Consider the following 22113-nt stretch of genomic DNA (forward strand, 5'->3'; position numbering starts at 1 on the left):
TCCGTGCGCATGGCTTGCGCTTATATGCAGCTTTATTTGTCACTTCCGGAGCAAAACGGTGTCAACACAGTCTACTGGCATGCATGTGCACTGCTTTTGAGTTTCCAAATCCAGTTTGTACCTGGGGGAAATTTACATGAACAGTCAGCAGTAAGAGTATCCACCTGAAAAAGCATTGCCATAAGTAAGTAACTTATTCATTAGTAGCCTATAAAGATTTGACAAATCTACTTAAACCTATGTTGTGATAATATCTGGTTTGGCCAATATGTTTAGAATGCACAATTTAGAACTGGATTTTCTTATTTTGTTTCCAAGGATAGCTCTGCTCCATTGTTTGAAGTGTTAGCCCCACCACCTCCATTGCTTGATCTGTTCACACCTATCCCGAAGCTCAAATCTAGTAGCGCTTATCGGGTAGGCGGTGCCATTCTGGGTGAAATGCATGTGTTGTCAGTGTACGAGGGACAAATGATGCTTGTGAAGCGGATTGCAGTGTGCATCCGAGTTAGATAAATGCTTCCAAAATCTAAGACAATGGATCACCCTGTGGGCTTACGTAGAACTCAAAGGACAGCTTAGCTACGTGAGGTGCAAAGGGACCGGTCTGTCCCTATTACAGTCGAAAACGATTGCAAGCAGAGCATTGCTTCTGGGATGTCTCAGCAGGTTGAATTTCATACAAGACGGTGGAGTGAGATGGAAAAGTGTGCCAGGTTGTCCCCACATCACAGTGCTTAGAAGTAGATAGATATTGATATTAATCAACCCTTCGTTATTGTGTTTGGATATCCAGTAATACAATGTATTTCACTTATAGTTTTAATCGACAATCTAGCTATGCTTAGAAGTAGAGCAAGTTAAATAAAGTCACTGACTCGCCATATTGATAAGACTCTAGACATTACTAGACCATTTAAAGACTTTTAGCAGGTTTGCTAACGGGTAGTACATTTTGAAGTCTGCTCTCTAGAGGCAGATAATGGCAAGCATAAAATATTGCTACTTGTTTGCAGATTTCAACTCCACTTTATTCCAATAAATTGCTGTGGAAGTGGCATTACCATAAAGCTGGCTTTCCTGGGCAATGATCATACAGTAAACAATCTGCAAATCAGAACTTTTAAGTTCTACCAACACTTAGGTCATTATTGTCTGTTTCAGCACCAGTAGTCACGTGGTCAGTGCCCCATTCGAGCAATATCTCGTCGTATTTTGTTTGTTTCTGCCACTTTCTGCATTCTCTTTTTGCAGTGCTTCCTATTGGAAGAGCTTTCAACTAGAGTTTCCGTGCTAAGAATGTAAAAGTTTAATTCTTCCTAAATCTTAAACTCTGTGTGTGCGCGCCCACTAGTTACTGTACGCGCATCAGAAGGGCTTGTTTTATTGATTGATCTTAAATTGGTTCGCAGATGGCACTTCGGTACGGAATTCTCTCATCATGGGACCCAAGCAAAAATGCCACCATGTATTACGTTAAACCTGCGGACAAATATCTAGGTTTCTTGGATTCCTCTTCCGCAAAGTATTATAATGTAACATCAGTTGTAGAAGTGATTAATGATAGTAACAATGTTACACATGCATAACCTTTTTGCACACACACATGATACTGTCTGTTTTGCATTGACTTTAAGTATGTTGAATTCATTTATTTTTTTCTCCTGTAGGATATACTCATTCAGGAATCAGAGGTTTCCGATGAGCCGGCTGTTAAGAGAAGAGGCAGGCCACCAAAATCCAAAACAAAAGGCGGCAGGTAGGCATGTCACGTTATTTTGTTTAGATGTAGGTTTTTTTAATAATGCATTGCGTTCTCTCAAGCAATTTATAAGTTCACGAAGCAAGACATTTCCTTCACACAATCCTGCCAGGATAAAGCTCTATGTATAACAGGTCTTCGTGTTTTTCGCCGAGCAGTTTGAAAGCTATAAGCAAAAATCTCAGTCACGATTAGGCATGTATTAGGGTTATGTATATTTCATTTATTGGTTACAAACATTGCTACTCTCTTTAAAAATGAGCAACCTCAATGCCTATTTTCCAAAAAGCTGTAATGTTCACGAAAATCCCACAATGTGTTACGAAGGAAGCCTTAGAGATTTCGTCTTGGCTAAATTGCAGCATATTGCTTAATTCATTATTTGTGCTTAAGTAGATGTGCTTTGGAACGACCCGCTCGGGTACATCCGCTCCGGTGCATCTCCCCACTCTCTGGGAACATCTGGAGAGAGATCTAAAAATGAAAAAGGCCTTCTGGGGTGCCTGGAACTAAAGGCTAAACAAGGGGAATACACCCCTGCCTTACCCCAGTGTCAGGGGGTGAACATTCAATCCTAGCGTTGCCAAGCTGCTGAGAAGGATTGTGTTGGACCAGCCACCTTGCCCACGCGATGTTAAGGACATGGTAAAGTGACCTCCATGCCAGTATTTGACTCTTACCATCCCCCAAACCCTGTCTTGACCAAAGGCAGGATGTGTTGGCTCTGACTACACCTCTCAGCCAGGACAGGGGGGGGGGGTCTACAGTGTCCTGCTCCCCTTGCCTAAGAGTTAGCAGTGTTTTGCATCTCTCCTATCCCCACTCAACCCAAGCGTAGAGTGTGAATATTTCTCTCCCTCTCACTTTGCCTTAGGGAGAGGGAGTTATATAGCCCAAGCCTTGCCCTCAGGTTGGAGATTGATTTTTTGCACCTGCTCTCTCCACCCCCATCCTCTTACCCAGATGCAGGGAGGTTTTATTGAAAAAAGCTGAGGCAGCTCACTTCTGCCTAAATGCCGTGTTCACAATGTCAAACCTGGTATCAAGTTAGCTAGCAGCATTCTCGTTCTCATTTACCGACAAAGTGTTGCTTTTCAAGAAGATAGCCTTGGTGGTGAATTCGTAATTGCATGCATACCAGCTAGGGCCTTCTCTGTTGTCTTGGTTCTAGTTGACTCTCATTATGTTTATTATAAACACAGCACCATAAGAGCTCTGTTCTTCCATACCATCCATGGCATTGCTTTTTTTTTTTTTTTTTTTTTTATAAAAGAGTTCCCATACTGCTCCAAACCAAGGGACAGTGGAGCGGATTGGAGCTGATAACCTCCACCACTCATGAGTTTCAGGTGGGGTCTACTAAATAAGAAGTACTGTGTTATCGCCGTGCACTCTTTTCTTCAATTTTTCTCCTATCTTTTCTCCTATGGTTAATGTTTGTGCTACTCCGTCGGTGGCACTGTCTGTCAGTGCTGCAAAACGTATTGTATCACAAGTATCAGGTTTGGATAACCAACCCCTGTTTGATGGGTGCACCTTATCTTTGAAACTGGCTAGTTTCACATCAAAAATGTTATGTGACCTTCTAATCACAAATTATACTTTGGTGAAGTTTTCTTCTGATTTCATCAAACATTTATTGAAATTTTTTCATTTCTTTACATTGAATCGTCCTTCATTTGTATAATTAAATCCAAACACTTTATCAAGCCCAATGCATTTCGTGTCGAAGATGACCCTTCATCAGGGGTCTCTAGAAATGACAGAAAACAAGAGCCAATTCAGTCCTAACGAAATACTAATGTGGCTTCATACACCACCATTATATACACCAAACAGACCTATCTGTGGAAGTTACTAAACTCCGCACCCTGAAATAATTAATCCAAAAGTGAGAAAAAAGTGAAAAAAAGCGGTTCGACAAATGTGCCCATGACAATTACAGTGACTAAATTGTGACTGCCATATGATTACATGCGCCGCGGTTTCTACCCAGTAATACTACTCCATCGAACTATCACTAGCCAAACAATCTTAAAGATGTTCGTGCACACCAACGTGCTAAATTCTGTGAAGTTTCAAGTAAAAAAGAAGAAAAGCAGCAAGTTCCAAAGCCAAAGATAATCTGCACCCAGTGCCAAACATTAACATGACTTCAAAGTATGTCCTCTGTTCCACACCCCTTGATCCAAAAGAATGTGTTTAAAGAAGAATCCGTGTTCTGTGAGGACTGCATGCTGAAGCTTCGCAGCCCCAGTTCAAACTCAGCGTCACGTTGACTTTGTGACTTATCTAAATATCCGGAAGTAGCCTGGTTCTTAAAGTGAAAGGGTGTTGTTATGATAATATCTGAAAGAAATACGTTACTTGGATACCTCACCTTAGAATATCCCCAGGCGTCAGGCTGGATCCGGAAAGATTTTTACCCTTGCGCGCCGATAGGCGTCGTCTGTGGCTCCGCGTCCGGCGTCGTGATCGCTGGGATGACTTCGTCGGAGTACTTAGACGCTGCCCTCACGCGCTGACGTCAGTTTTTCTTTTTTCCGGGCCAGTAAGCGCCAATCCGGAAAGATCATACCCTTTTAGTCACTTCTGACTAAACTTTTTTGAACTCTTTTGGTTCTATTCTTGTCGACATAGACTCTGGTGCCGGTAGGGATGCCTGGCTTTAAGGCTTGTGACTCCTGTCACCGACTGATGTCTGTCACGGACCACCACCGCCGGTACCTCTATTGCCTTGGACCCGACCACGACGCCGAGTCGTGCCTCGACTGCCGGGCCTTGACTTCGAAAGCTAGGCGGGAGCGGTCCCGCAAGCTATTCGAGTACCGCAGTCCCTCAAGGTCCCGGTCGGGGAGGAGGTCGAGGGACTGGTCGCGGAGCCGCAGCCAGCACCGCTCGTCGGGGTCTAAGTCTTCGAAATCTGGTAAGTCGAAGCACAGCAAGAAGTCGAAGAAGCGACATCGCTCTTCTGACTCCCCTCGCCGGTCGCGCGACTCGGCTGAGGGTTCACGTGGCACCACCCGCGCGGCTCCTTCGGAGCTGCAGGGGTCCCGTCCGTCCCAATACCCTCCGGTCCCTGGGACTGACGCGACTCCGGCGGAGGTCAGTGCCTTCCTCATGGCCATGAGGAACCTGGCTCCGCCGTCGAGGCCTGCCGGCACGCCTTTGGGCCCCGCAGGCTCGACTGGGAGGCCTAGCGAGCCGGCGGCTTCGGCCCGACACCGCAGGTCCCAGTTATCTCAGGACTGGACAGACGAGCTGGGGGATGCCAGTGGTTTTGACACCTCCCCTGACACTGGCTTCATCTCTCCTCCGACCGTGGCTTCAGAGGAAGGTACTGCATTTTCTGTGGTGCTGCGCAAGGCGGCCGAAGCCCTTGGGCTAGAACTGCCTGCTGTGGCCGTGAGGACGAACCTCCTCACCGAAGTGCTTCAACCGTCAGCAAGCTCCTTGGAGCCTCTGCTGCAGTTCAATGAAGCACTCATTGACGTTCTGAAGGGCACCTGGTCCAAGCCCTCCACAGTTCTCCTGTGGACCGGAACGTGGCCCGGCGCCACTGTCCTGCACCGGGCAACCCCAGTTTTCTGTCCCAACACCCCACGCCCGAGAGCCTGGTTATCCAGGCCTCTACCTCCCAGACCTCCTTCCCGTCCGCTCCCCTGGATCGGAAATCCAAAAGACTAGAACAGTTTGAGATGAAGCTGTTCTCCTCTCTTAGTTCGGGGTTGCGGTCTATCAACACCGCGTGTCTTTTGGACCGTTACTCCAACTCCCTGTGGAATATGGTGGAGGACGTGCTGCCCCAGTGTCCAGAGGAGGCCCGGGCATGACTCGCCCAGGCTCTTGCCAAGGGGCGGGATGCGGCACGGCATGCATTCCGATGTGGACTGGACACAACGGACTCGCTGGGCAGGGCAATGACGACCACGGTGGCGCTTCGTCGCCACGCCTGGCTGCGGTCCACGCGTTTTTCTGGGGATGTCCAGAGCACCCTCATGGACATGCCCTTCGATGGCAGTCGCCTTTTTGGCGACAAAGCGGATAGTGTGCTGGAGCGCTTTAAGGACTCCAGGGCTACGGCCAAGTCCTTGGGCCTTTTGGCCCGCGCCCGCAAGCTTCCGCTTTTCGTCCCTTTCGTAGCCAAGGAAGGGGCGCCCCCTCACGTCCAACTAGCTGTAGGCCGCAGAATCAACCTCCACGCGGTCGCGGCGTGGATTCCGCCGAGGCAGTACTGGGGGACAACGTGCCGGTCCGTCCACATCTACCCCAGCAGCATCCGCCTCAAAGCCCTCCTAGTCCGAGCTTTTAGGCCCATTCCACGCCAGTGGGAGGCAGAGTTCGCCATCACCTGCTCCACTGGCGCACCATCACATCGGACAGGTGGGTGCTGCAAATCGTCCTATGGGGCTACTCCCTCCCCTTCGAGGCGACCCCTCCAGCCATGCCGCCACAGTACCACCGCATGTCGGGGGATCACTTGCAACTTCTGCAGGAGGAAGTTACGACCCTCTTGGCCAAGGGGGCCATAGAGCGCGTTCCCGGTCCAGAAGTAGGTCGTGGTTGTTATTCCCACTACTTTCTGGTTCCCAAGAAGGGCAAAGGGGGCCTACGCCCTATCTAGGACCTCAGGAGAAGTTAAAGATGCTCACTGTAGCTCAGGTTCTGGCTGCCCTAGACCCTGGAGACTGGATGGTAGCGTTGGACTTGCAGGACGCTTATTTCCACATCCCCGTCCTGCCGGCCCACCGGCGTTGCCTGCGGTTCACGGTGGGCCAGGAGCATTTTCAGTTTACCACGCTCCCCTTCGGCCTCACCAGTGCCCCTCGGGTGTTCACGAAAGTGATTGCAGTGGTCGCAGCTCATCTGCGCAGATATGGGGTTCCAGTCTTCCCCTATCTAGATGACTGGTTGTTGAAGGCGGGCTCGCCCCAGGCGGTCGTCTCCCACCTCCAGACTACGGCCGACCTCTTGCATTTGCTGGGGTTCTCCATCAATGTGCCGAAGTCGCATCTGAGTCCCTCCCAGCAGCTCCTCTTCATCGGAGCGGTTCTGGACTCGGCGCAGTTCCGGGCCTATCCTCTGGAACAGCGGGTCCGGGATATTCAGGCTCTTGATTCCCATCTTTCGGCCTCTATCCCGGGTTTCGGTCAGGTTGGTGCTGCGGCTTCTGGGTCTGATGGCCTCCTGCATCCTGTTGGTGCATCACGCCAGATGGCGAATGTGGGCTCTGCAGTGGGACCTGTAGTTTCAGTGGGCCCAGCATCGGGGCAACCTGTCCAACCGCGTCCTGATCTCAGAGGGCACTGCAAGACAGTTGCAGTGGTGGCTTACGGACCGCGATTGGGTCAGTGGCAGATCCCTCTCCCTACCCCAACCGGAGCACGTAGTGGTGACGGATGCGTCCCTCCTGGGATAGGGGGGCCACATGGGAGAGGCGGAGATCAGAGGCCTTTAGTCTCCAGCGGAGTCCCGGCTCCATATCAACCTTCTGGAGCTGAGGGCGATCCGACTTGCACTGAAGGCATTCCTTCCCTCTGTCCTGGGAAGTGTAGTGCAGGTGTTCACCGACAACACCACCGCCATGTGGTATTGCAACAAACAAGGTGGGGTGGGGTCGTGGACCCTTTGTCAGGAGGCTCTGCGCCTCTGGACATGGCTGGAACATCAGGGCATCACCCTGGTGGTTCAACATCTGGCGGGCTCTCTGAACGCCAGAGCAGACAAACTCAGCTGCCGGTGCATGATGGATCACGAATGGCGTCTAAACTCGGACGTGGCACAATGCCTCTTTCGGCAGTGGGGAGAGCCTTGGTTAGATCTATTCGCCACCGAAGAGAACGCGCAGTGTCAGCAGTAATGCGCGTTGGAGTTTCCAAGGCGGCACTCGCTCGGGACGCCTTTTGTCACGAGTGGAGTTGCCGTCTGTTGTACGCCTTTCCGCCTATACCACTTCTGCCCAGAGTGCTGAAGAAGATCAGGCGCGACCAGGCCCAAGTCATCTCGCTGACTCCGGATTGGGCACAAAGGTACTGGTATCCCGAGCTACTCAGTCTGTCGATCGATCCCCCGATACGACTGCCTCTTAAGGAGGACCTTCTGTCGCAGCAGCAGGGGACGGTCCTCCACCCGAACCTGTCCAGCCTCCACCTCCATGCGTTGAGATTGAGCGGCGGCAGTTGATGCCATTTGATTTGCCTCCTGGTGGTCTGTAATGTTATTGTGGCAGCCAGGCGACCCTCCTCAAAATCGGTATACGCCTGCCGGTGGAACAAATTTGGCATGGTGCACAGCAAAGGCTGTGGATCCCCTTTCCGCCCCTCTTTCTGAGGTTCTTCTCTTTCTTCTTTCCCTGGCACAACAGGGCTCTGCTCTGGGCACTCTATAGGGACACCTTTAAGCTATTTCTGTTTTCTACGGCTTCCTGATCAGCCTTCTCTTTTCAAATCCCCTGTTGTTTCTCGACTTTCTTAATTACTCACATGTTTCCTCCTGTCCCTTTCGTAATGCCTCAGTGTGATTTGAACCTTGTTTCGACCTTTCTGATGTGCGCTCCCTTTGAGCCACTTCATAATTGTCCCCTTCGTCTTCTCACTCTTAAGACTGCTTTCCTGGTTGCCATCACCTCTGCTAGACGGGTGAGTGAGCTCCAGGCTCTCTCTCTTCTAAGCCTCCTTTCTTTTCTGTCCATCCGGACAAAGTTGTTCTCAGGATTCGTCCTTCCTTTCTCCCTAAGGTGGTAACTGCCTTTCACATCGGCCAGTCTGTTAAACTGCCCACCTTCTTTCCGCCTCCACATCCCTCGAAAGAGGAAAAGAGGCTCCACCGTCTGGACCCAAAACGGGCGCTGTCCTTCTATCTGGACCGCACCAAACAGTTCCAGGTGGACGACCAACTCTTTGTCAGCTACGTGGGTGCTAAGAAGGGGCGGGCGGTGCACAAGCGAACCATCTCTCGGTGAGTCGTTTTGTGTATCAAGGCCTGTTATTCCTTCGCTAAAAAGGAACCTCCTGTAGGGCTGAGGGCCCATTCCACTCGGGCCACAGTGGCGACCACTGCCCTGGGCCGGGTAGTCCCCTTGGAGGACATCTGTCAGGCTGCAACGTGGGCCTCGCTGCACACGTTTGCCAAACACTATTGCCTGGACAGCCAAGTCCGGAGAGTGTGCTTCTTTGGCCGTTCTGTTCTCCAGGACTTTCTGGTGTGATCTTGGTTCGCAGACCCACCACCGGGGTTGGTATTGCTGGGGTATCTATTCTAAGGTGAGGAATCTAACTAACGTGTTTCTTTCAGATGAACAAGTTACTTACCTTCGAGAACGTAAGTAACATTAGTTAGATTCCTCACCAACCCACCCATCCTCCCCGTTCTGCGAACCGATATCTATTGTTGAGGTCATCCCTTTCAGGGCTCTAGAATTTTTTGACACCAGTGTCGGTCTCTTGCATGGCTCTGCGTTCCTGACACGGAAAGCTATGTACAAGAACTGACGTCAGCGCGCGAGGGCGGCGTCGAAGTACTCCGTCATCCCGGCGATCACGACGACGGACGCAGAGCCGCAGACGACACCTAGCGACGCGCAAGGGTATTGCTGACGAAAAATCTTTCCGGATCCAGCCTGACGCCTGGGGATATTCTAAGGTGAGGAATCTAAGGTGAGGAATCTAACTAATGTTTCTTACAGATATATCGTTACCGAAGGTAAGTAACTTGTTCGTTAGTGGCGCTCAAGTGCATGTTAAAAATTTGACGATTAAAAATGTCTTGTTGCTAGGTTACTCGCTATGTTTGACATGCCAAAAACACTGATATGGTGTCATGAGCTATAAGATTCCTAAATAGGCAAGATATCATGATATGGTGTACAAATCAAGAATACGCATAGATGAAAAATGGAAATAAAAAAATAGAAATGGATTAAAAAAAAAATTATATCCATCTGGATCAATATATGCAAATTAGTATGTGCTTCATAAAAAGCAAGAGAGTTCTATACGATCATTCAATCCTTGTGGATGCATCGTATTCAAGTTTTTTAATCCAATAGAATTCAGATCTCAACAGTTGTTTGTATGGATCCACATCATATCGATTCCTTTACACTTCCAAGATGGTGAGACGTACTTGCGAAATGTTGTGTCCTGCTTCTTGCCAATGCATCGCTACAGCTGATTTCACATTCTTCAATTGAATATTACTTTTATGTTCGGTGATTCAAATTTTTATTTTACGTTCTGTCTTACCAACTAAAATGTTGTAGTGTGATCCTACGAAAGGAACGATTATCACACTACAACATTCTAGTACAAGCGACACGACTAATGTGGTGTATGCATTGAAATACCCCTGTGGGAAGGTCTACGTTGGGAATACAGAACGTAAAATGAAAATTCGAATCACCGAACAAAAGTAATATTCGCCTGCGAGTCCGATGTGGCCAGCTATGAGCTGCTGGGGTCTGACGGCCCCCACCACCACTGCCTTTCCACGCCACACCTAGCATTATGCTGGCGGTGCCCCATGACTCCTTGGTCTGCTCCTTTGGCCTAGCGCCAGCTTGGGAGCCGTCTCTGCCACTGGGCGATGAGTGGACACTACCTATCGACAGCAGTGAGCCCCCACAGTGTGCATAACCGGGAACTCCTAGTTGCCACTGCACACCCTTTGCATTGCTTCACTCTATACTCCTCCCACATGGCAGCAAGCAAGAGAGACCTCGGAGACCTGAATTTTCACCTTGAGAACAACGACCGCAACTCCACCACCCGGATCGATAACCTCGCCAACCTCGGACCGCGGCAACTCGTCACAATGCCTACCCACTTCGCCGGTCACACGCTCGACCTCGTCTTCTCAAGCTGCCACGTCTCCTTCAGCCACATCACCGAACTCCTCTGGACCGACCACCGATGCATCCACTTCACCTTCCAGAAACCCACCACCGCACCCAACCGATCCCCCGCCGCTGCTGGAGCAAAATCACCGAAGACCAACTACAAGCAACCCTCGCTCTCAGCCCACCCACCGAACCCTCCAACACAGACGACGCTGCCCACAGCCTCAGACGCTGGATCGACGACTGCGCAAACACCCTCGCCCGCTGAAGAAACCCTCCCACAGAGACACCAGCAAGAGGGCCAGCTGGTTCACCCCAGAACTCCAAGCGAGCCTGCCGGAAACTAAAGAAGCAATGGCACAGTGAACCGACTCCGGACAGCCATGCAGCCCACAAGGACGCCATCCGCAACCACCATCACCTCATCAGGACTGCCAAGAGGACCTCCTTCAAAGACCGCCTCGACAACAACACACAGAATAGGAAGGAACTCTTCTGTGGGATCTTGGCCCCTCGATTGACTCATCTCCTGCCTGGCTTGCTAGATCGGGTCCTAGGGTTTTGTCCCCAATTGCCAATGCAGCGACAATACTACACTTGATATTAGCCAAAAGGCCGAGAAGCGATCAATGCCAATGCGGCAACATTATGAAAAGGCTACTCCACTTTGATGAGGCACAAAGACTTGATGCAAAATGCATGCTTCTATCTATTGACGCAGAAAAGGGGTTTAATAGGATTCATTGGCCCTACCTGAGAGAAACACTTTAGATTTCTAAGTCGGTTTATCAAGTCCGTCCTGAGCAGTTACACACTGCCCTCGGCAACTGTGCGAGTGAACAGTTACACCTCCCCCAACCTTCCCAACCCGTAGAGGTAGGGCTGTGGGCTGTCTGCTGTCTCCCCTCTTATTCGCCCTTTATATGGAGCCCATGGCTCAAAGGATACGCAACGACCCCCTTATATCTGGAGTTTGTTTTGGGGGGACAAGCATACTATCAGTCTATATGCGGATGACGTTGTGGCCAGGTTGGAGGCTCCCTCGACCTCCTTCATGGCAGAACTCAAGCTGTTCGTCCATGCGGCAAAATTTATGGTCAACGTCCATAAATCCCAAACTCTCAATTAATCACTCTGGGCCTCCACGCTCTCCGAGTACAACACTCTTACCCTATTCAATGAGCCTCAGTCCCCTATCTCTAGTTACAGCTCACAGCGAACACTCAAAACCCGTGTCCCTTAATTATACAGCCCTACTTCAGCAAATACTAACTGACCTGCACCGCTGGAGACCACACACCCTTTCTTGGCTGGGCTTAGCTGTGGCGGTAAAGAGAACTATAGTCTACCGAAGATGCACCTCCCAGTGGAACCTCCCTCACCCACCGGGTCTCTCAGCACTCTACAACGGGAGATCGATAGCTTTGTATAGGCAGATAAGAGGCCTGGCTTCCATAGAGACATCTGTTACAAGCCCCAAAAGAGGAAGGTCGGGGTGCCGAATCTGCATTGGTATTACTGGGCTGTGCACCTTAGGATTTTGTTGAGTTTGTGTCCCGAGTCCGAAAAACACTGGCTTTTCATGGATAAGGTTGTGGTGGGACAATCCCTGTGGGAGATTCCCTTCCTCCCCAAACAGGCACGTCTCAAAAGCCTTTACTTGTCTCCCATCACACAGGCCCCTCTTGTGGCATGGGACAAAGTCGCTGAGAGGAGGGGCATTACTTCATTCCCATCACTGCTGACTCCCATAGCTGACAATCTTGATTTCACTCCGGGGCCCTCGCTCAGTGGAGACAGTGGGGCTGTAAATCTATCGGGCATTTCTTCGATGATGCTGCTCCCCTGTCATTCCAGGACTTCTGCTTACAACAGGGCATCCCTGAATCCGAACAATACTGGTAGCATCAGATCAGAAACTGGGTGAGGCACCTCACGATTCGACCCCATGCTCAACACCATCTCACCCCTTGTGAGAGGGGGCTGCTATCCAAAACATCCGATGTTCACCTTCTATCCGATCCATACTGCCTCCTTCGCCCTCCCCTGCCCATTAATAAATCCTCGGGCCAGGGAAGATGGGAGTCCGAACTGGGTCGCTCCTTTACACAGCGGGAATGGGAGAATATTTATCTGAAAGAGACTATTAGAGATAGATTCCTTACCTTAGAATTACCCCCAGGCATCACACTGGATCCGGAGAAAAGTTTTTCGGCGCAGTACCCCTACGAGTTGGTCGACTCCGCACTCCTATTCGGCATCGTGATCACCGGGATGATGTCGCGATATCTACTTAGACACCGCCCCTGCACACTGATGTTATTTCTTTCATTTTTCCGTGCCAGCAAGCGCAGATTAAGAGCGAGCTGTACCTCTAGTCACTTTTTGACTGTCATTTTTCGACTTTTGTCGACATCTTTTTTGAGTCGTTCGACTCCTGGTGCACAGGGATGGCACATAGGCGGACCGGATTCAAACCATGTGATTCCTGTCACAAATTGATGTTGGTTACGGATCCGCACCTTGTGATGCTTGGTTGCGACCATGACCCAAAGTCGTGCTCCGACTGTCTGGTCATGTGCCCGAAGTCTTTGCAGGAGCAGTCCCGAAAGCTTCTGGAGGCCGGGCAGTCAGCTCTGCGCCGCTCGAGGTCCAGGTCGAGAGGCAGGTCGCGGGACTGGTCACAGAGTCACCACCAACAGTCCTCTTCGAAGTCTTCGGGTAAGTCGAAGCACAAAAAGAAGGCGAAGAAGCACCGTCGCTCTTCGAATTCTCCCCATCGGACGACGTGACGCAGGATGCGGAAGGTCGTCGTCCTTCAGCTCCTCCCACAGAGCCTACTGGGTCAGCTCCGAGCTTACCGCCCTTCCCGGGAGCCAGAGCAACCCTTGCCCAACTTAGTAGTTTTCACAAAGCCCTCCACTCCATCTTTAGGCAGCCCGACTCCGCTGGCGCGCCTTCGGGCCCCGCAGACTCGGATGGGGGTTCTAGGCCTTCGATGGCTGCTTCGACCTTATGACACCTCCGGCGCCAAATCCACTGGTTACACCTCTGATGCCGGTTGTGTCCCCAGCCAGTGTCGACCCCGGCCTCCTCCTAGACTTAGACACGGAGTGACTGGCGTTGACCAGCGCCGGTCAGTACTTTTGTACCAGTGTTCTACCCTGGTGTTCGCTATCGCCCTGAGTGGCAACCAGAGGAAGGTGAGGAGGACTGGGAGGGGTCTGTTGACCCTTTGGCAGACCAGTTGCAAGAACCTTACTGGAGAGAGGAGTTGGGTGAGGCCAGTGGTCTGGACACCTCTCCAGACCTCAGCATGCTTTCTCCCCCTACCGTGGCTATGAGGAAGGAACCTCTTAAGCTGTGCTGTTGCGTAGGGCGGCTGAGGCTTTGATCCTTGAGCTTCCTACGTTGGCAGTCAGGACCAACACCCTGACTGAGGTGTTTTAACCGGCAGCAGCCTCTTTGGAGCCCCTGCTGCCGTTCAATAAGGCCCTCACGGATCTCCTTCTTGGCACTTGGTCCAAGCCCAGCACAGGGGCTCCTGTGAATAGGATGATTGCCCGACGCCACCACCTTTCCCGGGCGACCCTATTTTCCTCTCCCATCACCCTACCCCCGAGAGCTTGGTGGTCCAAGCCTCAACTTCCAAAGGCGCATTCCCTTCTGCTCTACCAGATAGGGAATCCAAGAAGCTGGATCATCTTGGAAAGATTATTTTCTTTCGCCAGCTTAGGACTGCGGTCGGTGAACACCGCATGTCTCTTGGGCCGTTACACCCACTCTGTGTGGGATACGGTTGCACAGGTGCTGCCACTGCCCGGAAGAGCCCGTGCCGTTCTCTCCTGTGCAATGTCTAAGGGTAGAGATGCAGCGAAATTCGCCATACGATGTGGGCTGGACTCCGCCGACTCACTAGGCAGGACGATTTCAACGTCTGTAGCCCTAAGACGCTATGCCTGGCTGAGGTCCACTGGCTTCTCGGGTGATGTCCAATCTACACTTTTGGACATGGCCTTTGGCCGTCGCGCTCAAGCGATTTAAGGATTCTAGGGCTACGGCCAGATCCTTGGGCCTCGCTACCACCTCTCGCCCCACGCAGTCTGCTTTTCGCCCCTTTCGTGGCTACAAAAGAGTTGCCGAACCACGTTCCACCCAGAGACACAGGCCTGCGCAAGCTACCCAGCCTCTGCTCGACTGGGGATGTGGGACCCAGCGTCGTGGGTCTGGGGGCCAGCGGGCGAGCCAGTCCACCAGCGCCCCCTCTGCAGCAGCCTCCAAACCTTCCTAGTCTGACCTTTCAGGCCTATCAGTTGCCACTGGGCAGCAGGATCCGCCATCACCTCCCCCACTGGCATAACCTCACATCAACAGGTGGGTTTTGCAGATAGTCCAAAAGGGCTACTTTCTTTCCTTCGAGACTACCCCACCCTCCATGCCACCCACATTCCATCGCATGTCGGAGGATCATTTGGTCCTTCTCCGTCAGGAAATTACGGCTCTCTTGGCCAATGGAGCTGTAGAGCGAGTTCCTGTGCCAGAAGTAGGTCATGGTCGTTATTCCCACTACTTCCTGGTACCTGTGAGAAGTTGGCCTGATATATGATGTCACTAATTCTAGTGTACACCTTGTATCAGTCCAAACAACCCTTATGGTGATTGGTTGTAAAGTCAACCTTCTAGACCAGCTATCCTAGTGGTAGCATGGACAAGAGCAGTCTTAGGCTAAACTCTGTATGGCATGTGAAGCCAGCTGTTATACCATTTGTAATCCCTTGAATACCAAATAAAAGGACACCACAACAGATGTATATAAAAATAGAATGTATTTATTCTAGTCAAACCCTCAGCACTCTTTATGAGATTCGAGTTAAGTACAACACAGTCTTATTTAAGCATACATTAAGTCACACAGGTAAGTAATACAGTTAGGCCCTAGGGGCCACGCAAACCATATACTAAGTAAGTGGTATAAGGACCACTGTCATGAACACAGGATAGGCCTAGGCCTAGGGAATCGCTAGGGCTACACTATACTACCAAAGGTTAGGAAGTGGGAGGCCCACGGGATTCAGGTGCAGAGTGGAAACACTCACACGTAATGCGTAAAAGTCGATAGAATTACTAGCAGTTAGAAATTAACAGTTTTAGGACACTTCTGGTATAGCTAGAAAGTCGAGTCTCGGAAACTAGACCCTAGGATAGTCAATACCCTTGTGAGCACCGAAGTACTCAAGTTACCTAGCCCACGGGCTGCGGGTGCATAGGTGTGAACTTGCGTCGGGTTTCGTCGTTGACTTCTATGGATGCCTGAAGGAAAGTTGCTGACAGGCAGTCAGTGCAGAGTGTCCGGTGGATCCCAAGGATGGGATCAAGAAGGAAGGAACCTGCAAGCAGAAGGGACAGAGTCTAGGTCACCAGCCAGGAGCCGGGAAGGAACCAGGAAGGAACCAGGCGATGTCGTGAAGATGCAGGTGAAGAGGTGAAGCTTGTCGCTGCAGCCACGGGTACCAGGAGACGTCGAGGACGACCAGGACCAGGAGGTGAGCTGTCCCACGAAGGCTGTGCTTGGGGAATTGAGAAGCCCCAATCCCGAGCACCATCTGCAACGAAGATGAGCTCCCCACACTTCACGTGTTCTGCGTGGGGCCCTTCTGCACCCGAGTTGCTCGACGTGTTGTCCGGTTGCTGACCCGTTGGCTAGTGACCTCAGCGACGACGAACCTTTAATTTCACCTTGCTGGTCCGGCTCCTCCAGACTGGCACCCGCTCCTCTGTGAAAGAGAAGCACCCCAGACCTTCCTGGTCTGCACCAGAAGCAAGTCCTTCATCCTGCGTGGGTTCCGCTTGCCAAGGCTTGTTGGGTCCTGACTCGACTTCGACGCCGCCTACAGCAAGAGCCTTCGTGGGACAGCTCACCTCCTGGTCCTGGTCGTCCTCGACGTCTCCTGGTACCCGTGGCTGCTGCGACAAGCTTCACCTCTTCACCTGCATCTTCATGACATCGCCTGGTTCCTTCCTGGTTCCTTCTCGGCTCCTGGCTGGTGACCTAGACTCTGTCCTTTCTGCTTGCAGGTTCCTTCCTTCTTGATACCATCCTTGGGATCCACCGGACAATCTGCACTGACTGCCTGTCAGCAACTTTCCTTCAGGCATCCATAGAAGTCAACAACGAAACCCGACGCAAGTTCACACCTATGCACCCGCAGCCCGTGGGCTTGGTAACTTGAGTACTTCGGTGCTCACAAGGGTATTGACTATCCTAGGGTCTAGTTTCCGAGTCTCGACTTTCTAGCTATACCAGAAGTGTCCTAAAACTGTTAATTTCTAACTGCTAGTAATTCTATCGACTTTTACGCATTACGCGTGAGTGTTTCCACTCTGCACCTGAATCCCGTGGGCCTCCTACTTCCTAACCTTTGGTAGTATAGTGTAGCCCCAGCGATTCCCTAGGCCTATCCTGTGTTTGTGACAGTGGTCCTTATACCACTTACTTAGTATATGGTTTGCGTGGCCCCTAGGGCCCAACTGTATTACTTACCTGTGTGACCTAATGTATGCTTAAATAAGACTGTGTTGTACTTACCTCGAATCTCATAAAGAGTGCTGAGGGTTTGACTAGAATAAATACATTCTATTTTTATATATATCTGTTGTGGTGTCCTTTCATTTGGTATTCAAGGGATTACAAATGGTATAACAGCTGGCTTCACATGCCATACAGAGTTTAGCCTAAGACTCCTCTTGTCCATGCTACCACTAGGATAGCTGGTCTATAAGGTTGACTTTACAACCCATCACCATAAGGGTTGTTTGGACTGATACAAGGTGTACACTAGAATTAGTGACGACATATATCAGGCCAACTTCTCACAGTACCCAAGAAAGACCAAGCCCGCATCCTGTCTTGGATCTCAGGGACGTCAACCGCTTCTTCCGGAAGGAGAAGTTCAAAATGTTGACATTAGCTCAGGTCCTATCTGCTCTCGTTGGACTTGCAGGACGCCTATTTTCACATCCCTGTCCTGCCTGTCCATCGGCGTTACCTACGATTCACAGTAGGCCACAAGTATTTTCAGTTTACCGTGCTCCCCTTTGGCCTTACCAGCACCCCACGGGTGTTCACAAAAGTGATGGCGGTGGTTGCGGCTCATCTGCGCAGATCAGGGGTTCCAGCCTTCCCCTATCTCGACGACTGGCTGTTGAAGGCGAGTTCACCCCAGGCTGTCATCTCCCACCTCTAGACTACGGCAGACCTCCTGTACGCACTCGTTTCACTATCAACGTGCCGAAGTCACACCTGATTCTCTCTCAGAAGCTCATTTTCATTGGAGCGGTTCTGGATACAGCGCAGTTTCAGGCTTATCCTGCATAGCAGCAAGTCCGGGATATTCGGGCTATGATTCCGATGTTTCAGCCTCTATTCCCGGTTTTGGTGAGAATGACCCTGAGGTTGCTGGGCCTCATTGCCTCCTGCATCCTGCTGGTGGATCATGCCAGGTGGTATATGCGGGCTCTGCAGTGGGACCTGAAGCTCCAGTGGGCACCGCATCAGGGTAATCTTTCAGATTGCCCTCAGATCTCGGAGGGCACTGCACACCAATTGCAGTGGTGGCTAACGAACCAGGATTGGGTCAACAGCAGATTCCTCTCCCTTCCTCAACCAGGCTTCACAGTGGTGACAGATGCTTCCTCTCTGGGATGGGGCAGCCACACGGGGGAGGCGGAGATCAGAGTCTACACATCAACCTTCTGGAACTCCGGGCGATTCGTCTTGCACTGAAGGCATTCCTTCCCTCTGTCAAAGGAAGGGTAGTGCAGGTGTTCACGGACAACACCACCGCCATGTGGTACTGCAACAAACAGGGCGGGTGGGGTTGTGGACCCTATGTCAAGAGGCTCTCCGCCTTTGGACATGGCTTGGACATGGCTTGAACATCAAGGCATGTCTCCGGTGGTTTAACACCTGGCAGGTTCCCTGAATGCCAGGGTGGACAAACTCAGCCACAGGTGCATGATGGATCACGAATGTCATCTTCACTCAGAGGTGGTGCAAGGTCTCTTTCACCTGTGGGGTGATCCTTTGTTAGATTTTTTTGCCACCGAAGCGAACACATAATGTCAGCAGTTCTGCACGTTGGAATTTCCAAGGCGGCACTAGCTTGGCGGCGCTTTTCATCGCGAGTGGAGTTGCAGTCTTCTATATGCCTTTCCGCCTATACCACTTCTTCCCAGAGTGCTGATGAAGATCAAGCGCGACTGGGACCAAGTCATTCATGCGGCTCCAGACTGGGCACGAAGAGTCTGGTATCCCGAGCTATTGCACATGGCCATCGATCCTCAGATCAGACTGCCCATTCAGGAGGATCTTCTGTTGCAGCAGCAGGGGACAGTCCTCCGCCCGAACCTGTCCAGCCTCCACCTCATTGCTTGGAGTTTGGGCGGCGACCGTTGTCAGCTTTTGACCTTCCTCCCGAAGTCTTTAATGTAATCTTGGCAACCAGTCGTCCCTCCACTAAAACGGTATATGCCTCTAGATGGAACGGATTTGTGGCATGGTGCACAGCAAAGCTGTGGATCCCTTTTCTGCCTCCTTTCAGAGGCTCTCCTCTTCATTCTTTCTTTGGCCCAGCAGGGCTCTGCTCTAGGCACCCTCAAAGGCTATCTTTCGGCCATTTCGGCCTTTCTTCGGCTTCCTGATTAGCCTTCTCTTTTCAAGTCCCCTATTGTAAATAAATTTCTTAAGGGCATTACTCACCTCTTTCCTCCTATTCCTTTCGTAATGCCCCAGTGGGACTTTAATCTGGTTCTAACATACCTTATGTGTGCTCCTTACAAGCCATTACATAATTGTCCTCTCGAACTCTTGACTCATAAGACTGCTTTTCTGGTTGCCATCACCTCTGCTCGCAGGGTGAGTGAGCTACAGGCTCTTTTTTCTAAACCTCCTTTCCTGGCTGTTCATCTGGACAAAGTTGTCCTTAGAACTAGACCTTCGTTTCTTCCCAAAGTGGTTACCTCTTTCCACATAGGACAGACCATCATTTTGCCCACCTTCTTCCGCCCCTGCATCCTTCTAAGTAGGAGAAGAGACTCCACCGTCAGGATCCAAAACCTGCGTTATTCTATTTGGATTGCACAAAACAAATTCCAGATTGACGATCAACTCTTTGTTGGCTATTTGGGTGCCAAGAAAGGTCGGGCTGTGCAAAAATGGACCATCTCTAAATGGGTTGTCCTTTGCATTAAATCTGTTATTCCTTGGCGAAAAAGAAGCCTCCAGTAGGACTGCGCACCCATTCCACCAGGACGACAGCAGCCACTACTGCTTTGGGACGTGGAGTCCCCCTCAGTGACATCTGCCAGGCAGCCACATGGGCATCCCTGCACAGCCAAGTCTGGAGAGACTGCTTCTTTGGCCTTTTAATTCTCCAGGACTTTCTGGTGTGAACTTAGTTCGCAGACCCACCTCCGGGGTTGGTAATGCTGGGGTAGCTATTATAAGGTAAGGAATCTACAACTAATAGTCTCTTTTAGATGAACAAGTTACTTACCTACGGTAACGCTATATCTGTAAGAAACAAAGGTTAGTTATAGATTCCTTGCCGCCCCACCCATCCTCCCCGTTCTGCGAACTGACTTCTAGAGTTAAGGACTTCCTTTCAGGGCCCTAGTTTTGTGCACCAGTGGTCAGTGTCTTGCATGGCTCTGTGCTTCTGGCGTGGAAAGTTGTGTACAGAACTGATGTCAGCGTGCGAGGGCGGCATCCATGTAGCTACTGCAACGTCATCCCGGCAACCACGACGCCAACGATGAACGCGGAGTCGACCGATGCCACCTTCCGACACGCAGGGGTACTGCTAACAATAAACTTTCCGGATCCAGTCTGACGCCTGGGTGTAATTCTAAGGTAAGGAATCAATAACGGACCTATGTTTCTTACAGATTTATCGTTACCGAAGGGAAGTACCTTGTTCGTTAACGTATTTATTGAAACAGGAGGCTACTGAACAATTTACAGTTGACTGAGAACGCAGGGATTAAGGCTAAATAAAGAAATAGTGTTTTGCCTGTGGATTGAGGATAGAATTAGATTCAAATGTCTCTACACTGCTGGTATCTAAGATTTTAAGAATTTCAGCAGTGTTTGCTGATTCTAACCTTTTCACCTGGAGTCAGACTAGCATTTTTATAAATAATTCTGCCCTTTGTGAACGTGCAGAGTTTGTAAAAGTCATAATTAAAGAATGCATACCTGTACTATTATTTAAGCAGTAAAATAATAAATTGTGATGTAGTGTTGTGAAGATTCTCCTGGAAGTGGCATTAGAAGTTTAAAAGGCGAGTACTGTGAGTCATGTACTAAGATCTCATTTAAGCACCCAACTGGGCAGGGCAGTTTCTATGGAATATTTAATATCTTTTGACTAATCAACATTTTTGTTTTTTATTTTATGTATTCTAGGTCTTCAGACAAAGTTCCTTGGTCACCACCCCCAGTGGAGGTTAACCTTTTATCACCCATGCCTAGTCCAGCTACAGAAGCAAGCAGCAAAGCTCAAGCATCTTCTGATGAAGGCACAGAAAAGGGGACTCTTCGAAGAAACAGGAAAAGATTGCTATCCGCTTTTACGAAGCCAGTCACCCGTAGGAAGATGCGATGATCATGTGTCGTTTTTTGTTTTACAGTTTGTATGTATACCGCAGTTTGTAAATTCATGTCCTCAATTGTGTTGAATAAAAAAAATCATATTGGAGAGAAAATAATTTATATAAATTATTGTAAAATTTCATAAATGATTTCAAAAGAGAATGAATTCCGTATGGAGTTCAGTCAGGCAGTTTTTTATTGACCCTTCATACATTTATAAAATATGTAACTATGGCTTATAGAAATGTTAAATAAAGATGTATACTTCAAACATGTTTTCTTTACTCCGTTTTCTATACAAATACTGTATTGCTACTACTAGTAGGACCTTTTTAACATTAAACAGTTCTTTGTCATTCAAACTTAAGAACTGTACTGCTTCATTGTTGACTGTTCCAGTTTTTAAAGTGAATTCCATCAATTTTTTATTTAAGGCCAACATAATAAGTTGAAACTTCACCAATGAAGAAGTCTCAAAAAAGGGAAGCACAAATACATCAAATGTTTTCAGAAATTGACTGCCCAAACTCCAACTGCCTGCTCATTCCACATTGAGTACTTTTTCTGTCTTGTTACAGACTATTTTACAAGTGCGTAAGCCCTCTTTACCAGTCTCAGCACTGTCTTGCGTCCCACAAGTAAGTTTCTACCAAAGTTGTACTCGATCAAGCAGAACATGTCCAAATGTTGGACAACACAATGGTTTTGAGCAAATGACTGGCATATCTGATAGAGACATCTACCCGCAGATTCCTTAACTTAGAATTATCCCCAGGCGTCTGACTGGATCCGGAATTTTTTGCAGCAGCAGCAGCACCTCTGCGCGCCATATGACCCCGCCCTGACGTCGTCCACGGACGTGAC

The 22113-nt window shown here is 49.9% G+C and overlaps 1 protein-coding gene across 1 annotated transcript in view; it reads left to right on the forward strand.

Moving 5' to 3' along the window:
- AHCTF1 (AT-hook containing transcription factor 1) overlaps positions 1-21524 on the forward strand; it is a 1022752-nt gene extending 1001228 nt beyond the window's left edge. Inside the window, exons 37-38 of the mRNA XM_085612122.1 lie at positions 1671-1759; positions 21064-21524. Coding sequence (XP_085468248.1) covers positions 1671-1759; positions 21064-21262 — 288 coding nt within the window. The 3' untranslated portion in view covers positions 21263-21524. The remainder of the gene's footprint in view (positions 1-1670; positions 1760-21063) is intronic.
- The last annotated feature ends 589 nt before the right edge of the window (positions 21525-22113 follow it).

Source organism: Triturus cristatus, chromosome 6 (genome assembly GCF_964204655.1).
Source record: "Triturus cristatus chromosome 6, aTriCri1.1, whole genome shotgun sequence".
Lineage (NCBI taxonomy): Eukaryota > Metazoa > Chordata > Amphibia > Caudata > Salamandridae > Triturus > Triturus cristatus.